Raw genomic sequence first — 9,301 nt, 5'->3', positions numbered from 1 at the left:
CGCTATTTTCAGAATAAGGAAGGGGCCGGAGCCGTTGCGACACTCGCGAGGGGATGTTGGCAGCGCTCAACTTCCAGATTTCTCAGCGCCCGGCACTCCCCGGGATTTCTAACGCAGAGCTGGCCTTGAGATCACGTTACAGGAAAGCCCTTTTTTTTTTTTTTTTTTCCTTTTTTTTTGGGTTTGTTTCGGTCCCCCCCTCGCACACTTGAAGTCGCCTGAGAGGTGGGAGCCTCCGGGAGCATTAATTTGGAAGGAAACATCAAGAGAGCCTGGTGGGCACGAGGCAGGGAGGTGTTGCACAAAGCCGGCCCCGACGCCGCGATTTGAGGCTGAGCCAGCGCCTGCGGTGCCAGAGCCGAGGGGCCGGAGTCTGCCCAAGGCCAGGAGCCCGAGGGCGAGGGAATTGCTTTATTTTGCTGCCAGAGGGCAGGTGGAGCTGGGTGGGAGCCCGAGCCTCGGCTCCAAAACATCCCACGGCCAAACGGCTCCAGGCATGAGGGAAATCGGTCTCTGTAGGCAAGCGATGTGCGCAGGGAAAGGGAGACTGGAAACGGCGACTTGAGAGCATGTTTGGGATTTCTTGCCTCCCCTCTCCTCCATCTCTGCCCTCTCCTGTCTTCATTTCGTGCGCTCTGGGCACACGAAGCCTCTCCTGCTCCTGCCCCGGGGATGGTGCTGAGCAGGAGCCGCGCTCCTGCACCATCGCAGCCAGTCCCGAAACTGGAGCGTTTCAGAGAAAAAATCACCCTGGATGGTGTCGCCTCCGGGGCTGCCAAACCCGGAGAGGCTGCAGGGGAAACAAAGCAGCCCCTGTGCTCCGCTAGGGCTCCTCACCCGTATCCGCAGCTCTTTTTTCCCTCCCCGAAGCCGCACAAAGGCTGCAGGCGTTTGCAGGGTCCCTCTGCACCAAAACAGGGCGCGGGGACGGGGCCAGGCAAGCCAGGGCTCTTGGTGGCTCATGTGGGGCAGGGGAAAGGGGGGAAGCTGAGCACAAGTTCTAGCCCCGTTGGTGCATCGCTCCCAGATTGCTTTAATTCGGGGGGGGGGGAGGCTCCTCAGCAAAGCTCTGCACGGCTACAAAATCCTACAGCATCACCAGGCAGCCGCGTTAAAGGCGGCTTTAAACCCAAAAGATGAGGTAGCGGCGCCCGAATCGCCCCAAAATCGGAGCATCTGGAACAGAGGGATGGGAAAGGGATTGCCGTGCCCGGCTCGGGCGCTGTCGGGCCGGGTTGGCACGCGGAGCCGCCTTGCTGGAGGGTGCAGGCGGTGCTGGAAGCTGCCAATTAAACAATCGCAAGGGCTCTGGCCGTAGTTTACACGGAAATGGCTGCGCTTGGATGAGTAACGCGCACCTCGGGCTCGTGACCACCCGGCAGCCCCTTTCCCTCTGCAAACAAAACTCCGGTGGACGTGACCTGCAGCAGGAGGTGGCTCCGAGGGTTTCATGAGGTTGCTGCTGCTGCTGACACCCCCCCCCCCCCCCCCCCCGGGGGCACTTCCACCTCCCCGCTCCTTTCACACGGGCTCGGAGAGGGTTTCTGTCCTTCTAGTAACTTGAGGAAAGAGCTCAGGGCTTGGCAGGCTCCCTTCCCTGCCCCCCGCAGGCTTTTGGCACGTTTATGAAAGTCCTGAGGCTTGGCAGCTGCAGCAAGCCCCAGAAATCAGGAGAGGGCCGAGGGCAGGGAGGTGTTTTGGCCACTCAGGACACCATTTGGCCACAGGGGCAGGGCAGTGCCTTCGCTGTGTGACCAGCACGGCAGCAACCAGGGCTAGCACCTAACCCAACTCGCTAAATCTTAGGTCCTCAGCTCCGTTTTAGGCTTTGGAAACCACTCGGTGCTTGCTGACAGCCATCCCACGGGAGCTGCTGCGCGTCCTTGTGCTGGACAGGCTGGGAAGCTCCCCGTGATTTCAGCAGGATTTTATCTCCTCCTTCCCCCCTTTCTTGCCGCACCGTGCCAGCCCCGGGGCCCAGCAATGCAGGGCAGGTTACCAACCACTGACACCTCTGTTGCCTCTCGGATTGTTTTTGCATCAAAACCAGTTTTTGGAAAGCTTCCAGAGGAGCTCCAGGGCCAGGGGGAGGCCGAAGCCACCCCCAGGAGCAGCCACCAGCAGCCCAGCCCGTGCCAAAGCGCCACCGAGCTGCCTTCTCCTTCATCTTCTCCGGACCGCACGACACTGCCATCGTACGACCCACGCAGTTTTACTCTAACAAGCGTATAAAAACCTTGAAATCCTGACTAACAGGTTTGAGTACAGTATTCCCAATTTTAATTTAAGCTCGTTCGATCTGGACAAACCACAAACCTTCACCAGCACCGACCCCGGGCGGGGGGAGCCGACCGTGCACTCTCCACCTCAGCCTTCAGCAGGATGATTTAAAGCCAACAGGGTTGTTGGGCGCAAAGTGCATTGATTTGAAAGTTCTTCTCACCTGCACAGAAGAGTTCTTCTTGTATAGTAGATTTTCTATATATTGTTTCTGTATGTACTGTACAAGTAACTTATTCTTGAATAATGCAAATTTACCGTAATATAAAAAAAAAAAAAAAATCTGCTCCTAATAAACTGTTTTTAGAACTCGTTTCTCACTTTTGGTATTTCGTCTGATTCCCTGTAGGATCCCGGGTACTATTTGAATAGCTACTAAAAGACAGAAACCTCCCTTAGAAACTCACTCAAGGAGTCTTGCTCCAAGTCACCGCCGCTGCTTGTGATGTTCTTGTGCCCCCTGCTGCCCACCTGCATTTTTTACTTGCATGGATTCTCTCCATTTTACTGCACCGTTCATTTTAAGGGAATAGGACAGAAACTACTCAGTGTTAATCTCCCCCCGGGTGTTTTGTGCCAAGCCGCGGTGCGATGCGTTACCTGCCGTCCACGTAGGCTCACGCACACACCAGTTTCCTTGACCTGCCTCTGAAACGCAGCGATGTTATAATCCATTTAATCAGCATCATCTGGTGGTGGTTAGCCATTTTAGGACGTGTGCGCCCTACAAGAGTCGGGAAGACCACAGCATTTCCCAAGCCGTGATGGTTACCCTGCCTGTTGCCGAAGGATGTGGTAGTCAGCTGCTTTCTCCTATCACTCTCCCCATCTTTTTTTACACCATTTTGTGAAGTGATGCTTACCCCGATTTCTTCCTTTGGCTCCCAGCAGCACCACTGGCTTACACAGCTTTATTTTAAACACCAAGGCCCAGCCAGGACACCTTCTATACGCCAACCACAACAGTGTAAAGTGTAAAGCCGTTAGGGAATGGGTCCGAATGCAAGAAATTCTTAAAAACCTGTATCAAAGTCTGCTCCTGAAGCCTTCATTTTATTAGTAACAGCCCTACGAGTCTACCACGACTGACTTGGTTTCATAGCGGGAGGTGTGAGGGGGGCACACACACAACACAGCAGCAGCACACGACAGAAACACATGGCGAAGCTTACCTGATGCTAAATAAAAACAGCTTTTGATCCAAAGGGGAACGAATGGAGAAAACATTAAAGAGAGAGACTGGTAAAACAAGACACAAACGATAAGTAGGTCAGTTTTTAAAACTTTTTTTATTTTTTAATTTTTTTTTAAGTTTTTATTTTATATTATCTACAAAGTAAAAGTTTTCTTAACTTAAAAGTTACATCACTGTCTCACGATAGTGATTATCTCATCAAACGTGATTTATAAATAATAATTCATCAGTTTGACGATTAGAATTTTTTTTTTTTACTGAACCTGTTTCAAGTTTAGTTAGAAGTAAAAGGGATCTCCAAGTCTTGATTTTTAGTGATAATAGCAGCAAGAATCACTCTTGTTACTTCTTTTGCTAGCTGATGAGTTCATAACTTTGAAGGGTCATTAAAAAATAAATAACTTCCAGTTTTCAGCAAGCAGAGTTGGGGCACTTGCAGGACTCAGATACAGTGCATGGAATTATGGAATAGCCCACAAGTTCCTAAATGCCTCTACTCAGTCCAAATCTCTCCCACTGCAAGATGAACTGTTAGCATTCCTAGTGGATGTTACAAGAAATCAATTTTTTTTTTTTTTTTAAACAAAATAAAATGAAATTCTAGTTTTCTGTGCTTCCAGTTGGCAGAAGCAGTAGAAGGAGGGTATTTGGCCTACAAAAGGTATCCAGCCTTTCAGTTATTCCAGATGAGCCTTACAACTGCTGTTGGTGGTGGGCTTGTACTGTAAAAAAAAAGTTCAAATGTAAATAATAAATTGGCAAGCCACACAACAGTTTGCTAGTAAAGTGGTCACAGGACAACTACTGAGCTGAACTTTTTTTTTTATTATTTTTTATTTTTATTTTTTTTTTAAGAACAAAACAATACTCTGCATATCAAGATGTCCTTTGGATATTTATTTTTTTTCCTACCTAAACCCTCAGAAAGCATCTTTGTTCTGCTCACACATTCCCCAAGAAACAAAATCAGGTATCTAGTTCACTAGAAAAGTTTAGAGGCTGTTTGAAAACAAATAATAACAAAGAAACCTAGGTAACGTTTTAAATTTAAAGTGGAAAGAAGTCACACAGCATCTACTTTTCCCCCAAAGTAAAGCTGCAGAATGTTACTCTGAATTAAAGAATAGACTTCAATTGTCATTTTACTTCGGTCATTAGAAGTCTAACAGCACTACCCCCGAGCAACATTGTCACTCCTATCCTCAAGGCAAATCGCTATAAATTTAATAAACCCCCAGATCGTTATGAACAGGCTACACAGACAGTCCATCCCCCAAGGCAAAACCACGGCAAAACCTGGAAGAATACAGTCCCACAGCGCCAGTGCCTGCATCGTTATCCATTTCTGTACTCAAGCTACAGAGAAACGAGGTCTTTGCTAAATTAGCTAAATCTCGCATGCTTACCTAGGCATTTGGGCTGGCAAAGTATAAATGCTAAATGCAGAAATAGCCTGCCTTCAGCAGCCTGCCACTCTAAAAGGACATCTTCAGCTTTTTTTTTTAATTTTTTAATTTTTTTTTTAGTTTGTTTGTTTGTTCTTTTCCCCAAATCTGGTTTGTAACAGTCCTCCTCACTACTGTGACCTGGCTCAGTTAAGGTGCAGGTCTCCCGGGCACACACTCCTCACCTGAAGGGTGCGTCATATAGGGGAAATGTGTTGTTGTCGAGACTGGAATGGGCTGTAGTGCACTTTGAGCGATGGCGGCTTGGGGACCACCAGGTGGCTGTGTCGTCATTAGCATCATTGGAGCATGGGCAGTTGGGTGAGAAGGAACCATTCCTGACTGTACATGAGCCTGAAACAAAGAGCTCTTTAGTATAATGGTCACAAGGAGGCATCACTCCTGGCCACATGACTATCAAGTTTTCTCCAGCTGTACCAGTAAATCCAGAGATTTACTCCATTTTAACTAGATTAGCTACAGGGATTAAGTCAGAGATCTTAACACAAAAATAACAGCTAAAAAAAAAAAAACGGCTCAAATCCTCACTGCTGGCTCTGAGTAACATTCTCAATTTTAGCAATTTGGACAGTGCACACTGGGAGAGACCAACAGCGTTAAACTGTGGGATATTTAAAAAAAAAAAACTCAGCAACAAATCTTCAAAAACATTATTGTTAGTAACCTAGATCAAAGCACTTCCTATGCAGAGAATGCACCGGGTACGGATCTGAACTTCACACGCACTAGAGGTCTGGCATCCCATCCTCAGCTTCTCATTACACAACTCCACATTCTTTCATGGCTCCCTGCCCTAGAAACCACTCTCCAGTGACCTGTGCCTGCACTATCTTTCATCTAAGCAGTCATTCTAAGATGAGTGATTTCATCCCTTTATACTGTTAGGTCAGCTTTGTTCTGTTTCCAGTTAAGCTCATCACAGTTAAGGTCCTTGTGTAATCTAAGCAATCATAGTTAAGTCTCAGCAGAAAAAAGGAGATTAATCTTCGTTATGGCTGATCACCTTCTGGCAAACAAGTTCAGTAACTTGTCAGTTGGCTTCTTTTGCTCAGAGTGGTTCGGAACTCTAGAGATTGTCAATTGTTTTAAAAATCTGGTAAGCACTAGTTTCGTAAAAGCACAACACGTGAAGGAACTCCTAGAGCTTTCGGTCAGTTTGTCTTGGAAAAAAAAAATGTATTTGCATCTAAGGTTTGCTTTGTCCTTCTACCATACCCCATGAACAGGGCACTACGGTGCAATCATCGCAGCCTCACAAGTTTCACAGGCCAGTAAAGACAAATAGCAGGTAGTGGCTAGAATTTTATTTCTTAAAGACAAAAGGGTTATTTGACTCATCACAGACATTTCTCAAACTCTTTATCAGACTTACACTCTATTAATAGCACTCGAGAAGCCTTTAAAGGCAGGAACTGCAATTCAAATCTCACTCTTGCTCTAAAAAAGGCTTAGAAGATAAGGCTGTGAAACAAAAATATCTTTCAGGATCAGCACCATTTTTACGTTGACAAACATGCTATTATAGCAGCCATAACTATAAAGCAGCTATTCATATAGCAGTTGTATTCACTACAGACACAAACTGGATAAAAATTTCTGCTGTGGCTCGAACGCTTTACAAATTGGAAGCTGACAGTACTTTGCAATGAATTTTCAAGTACTGTTTCTCAAGTGAGAGATCTCTAACAGCTCAATTCATCTGATAACCTAAAGGGAAATTCAACTGATCCCCTGTGTTAGCCGAACTGAAATTCCTACTACATATTTCACAATGGTGCTCGGCAGTTGGAAATGGCACTACTGAGAAGCTATTAAATCCAGTGATTAGTTTCCCCACCATGGAATAATTACACACATTTAAAACTTCTTACAGAACTGTAGTTATTCCTTCATTAGAAAATTTTGAGGGAACTACTTCATTTCAAAAAGTCAGTCTGGTACAAATATTGTGGATTATGGATTGTAGTTTTCATCCTAAAAAATTACAGCAGAAAAGACTGCGTAAGTCAAAAATTAAGGATAAAGCAGGCTTTGCCTGTGATTGCTAAAAATCCTGACTAAGCAGTCAGTTCTGACTAAAAGTTGCATCTGATTTCCTTTAGCAAGGTTTGCTGATGAAGTGCTTGGCACACAGAAGGAAGACAACGGCCGCATCTACAGCGCAGGCACGGGCCTGGCCACAGTGTGTACAGCACAGTTCCTCTACAGGTTTACCTTCAAGTTGACTTTGAAACAAGCCTGTTTCACGTTTCAAGGCACAGCACTGAACATGCCACTCGCCCACAAGCTTCCAAGACCCTTCTAAAGGGCTACGTGCGGTATTTCGAGGCATCTTGAGAAGCTCTACAACCTGGGCATTCGCACCAGTGCCATCATGCCAGAGCAGAGCAATAGCTCGTTTAAGCAGAGAATCTTGCTTCTGGCAGAAACCAGAGCCTGGGAGGATGTGGCAAGGTGCTACAATAGCAGTAGTCAAGTTTGGACATCCTCTTTATCCTCCCACAGTATAAAAGCAGAGAAATTAAAAGCCTACCGGAATTAAAAAGCTAAAAACTCAACATCAGTAAAAACAATTCTTAAAACAGCTACTAATTAGTTTGCTTAACTGGCCGTGCCAGGAACCAAAACAAAGGTTTTACCAGAATTCAGTAAGGGACTGCACACCTATCAGACTAACCTCCCTACCCACAGTTAGTCTTGCTATCCCAAACTACTGTTAGCCTGTATGAGAAGGCAGAAGCCAGATACCAAGTACTTATCTGAAGATGCAATTGTGCAGGCAAATTACTGATGAACTGTCCGCTCCTTGACAAAGCTCACTAAATCCATGAGATTTAGTAAACATCAGAAAATCTTTGTAACGCTGCTTTACGCGGAGCTCTTGATTAATCAGTCATGTGCTTCCCTTCCCAAAATCCTTTTTTTTTTTTTTTTTTTCAGTGAGTTGACCACAAGAGAGCAGTTAAGAGAAATGGGTTTCTGATCCTGAAGCAAAGACTGTAGTTAAGTTGCCCGACAATCATTGGGGTTCTCCTGCAATACATTTAGAGCCACACAGACACACACACACACGGTTTTCTCTTTCAGCAAGGATTGTCTTGCAATCATCTGAACTGAATCTCACCTATCTCCCATCGCAGTGCAGCCTTATTACTACCCAGTAATCCTTCGGAATATCCTTTACTGAATGTACTTGTATAAATTTGGCTACAACGCCGAGCCTACCACTGCCACCAAAAGCAGCAGTTCAGCTTTCTTCCACTCAGTTCTCGCCTCTGACCCTCCTGCGTGCCAGCTCTTCCTGTGATCATGCAGTGAACCCGAGTAGTGAACTGATTTGACTGAGAAGCAGCCTAAAATAGGGGTGGGGGTGGGGGGGCACGCTTCAGCTGAATCACGTCCCCAGTCTGGTTTGCTGCATGGCCAAACAGTCCTGTGAGCAGAATGGTGGGGCAGGACAAGAATGGGAGTCGGAACTGGGAAGAGAGCTCAACTTCTTTCAGTAGCAGTGCCAGCTTAAGATGTCTTCATTAAACTACAGTTGTAGATGCACTGGGTGTTGGAAGCTGAGGTCCAAATATCTTGTAAAATTCTAAAAGAAAGGCAATGTACAGACAGAAACCTAAAGTAACACAACAGGTAGGTTTGTGCTGAGAGGTGACAGAATGGAAATCACTTCAGCAGGCCCAACTGTCCTATCTTTGTGGCATTAAGACATTTAGTCTTGAAGGTTGTTAAACTGTGTTTACCTGGGGGACATGGGCCATGTGTGGCGGATTGGTATATGCAGGTTGAACATGGGAGGGATGAATGGTGAAGACTGTTTGTTGTGCTGTAGGAAAACTATTTTGTGGAGACTGCGTATTGGAGCCTGGCGTCATGGAAGGTGGGGTTGGAGCTAGACCTGCGTGGTAAATTGCCGACTGCTGTTGTGGGTTTGCCAGGTGGAGTGCCTGAGCAGCCTGGTGCTGATGATGCTGCAAAAAAAGATAGTACATCAGTGAGGTTTATGTTATGGCCTAGAAGTGAGACATTTATTATGGAAACTAGTCTAAGAAAGGCTTGAAAAACTCTTGATATTCAATCTTTTAACTACGGTCACATGAAAACTCACTGCAATTCCTCCAGGCTCATTTTCTCCTTGCACACTAGAGAGTCATGTGAGCAGGAGCCTGGAAAATGGATGTGTTGACCAGAACAGTGTCTGCCAGGTAAAAACAAGGAGACCCTGAAGCCTGGAAGCTGGAAATACTTCACAGCTGCACTTAGAGCAGCCCAAAGTCACTACCAGTAGGTAGCTATGGCAGGCAGCATTATCACAAGTACTGCTTTGTTTTCAGCTGCCTGCCTTTGAGGAAAT

General features: G+C 46.2%; 1 protein-coding gene across 8 annotated transcripts in view; it reads right to left on the bottom strand.

Moving 5' to 3' along the window:
• Positions 1-3,577: 3,577 nt before the first annotated feature.
• The window catches only part of ATXN2 (ataxin 2), a 50,997-nt gene continuing 45,273 nt past the window's right edge, over positions 3,578-9,301 (bottom strand). For 6 of the 8 annotated variants that reach the window (XM_032198923.1, XM_032198927.1, XM_032198924.1 and 3 more), the window contains 3 exons: positions 8,691-8,918; positions 5,106-5,274; positions 3,578-4,197 (listed from right to left, as the gene is read on the bottom strand). In XM_032198923.1, coding sequence (XP_032054814.1) covers positions 4,169-4,197; positions 5,106-5,274; positions 8,691-8,918 — 426 coding nt within the window. In that variant the 3' untranslated portion in view covers positions 3,578-4,168. The other 2 variants (XM_032198930.1, XM_032198922.1) reach the window with 2 other exon arrangements.

This window comes from Aythya fuligula, chromosome 17, assembly GCF_009819795.1.
Source record: "Aythya fuligula isolate bAytFul2 chromosome 17, bAytFul2.pri, whole genome shotgun sequence".
Taxonomy (NCBI): domain Eukaryota; kingdom Metazoa; phylum Chordata; class Aves; order Anseriformes; family Anatidae; genus Aythya; species Aythya fuligula.
This window is presented reverse-complemented; position numbering and strand designations above follow the sequence as displayed.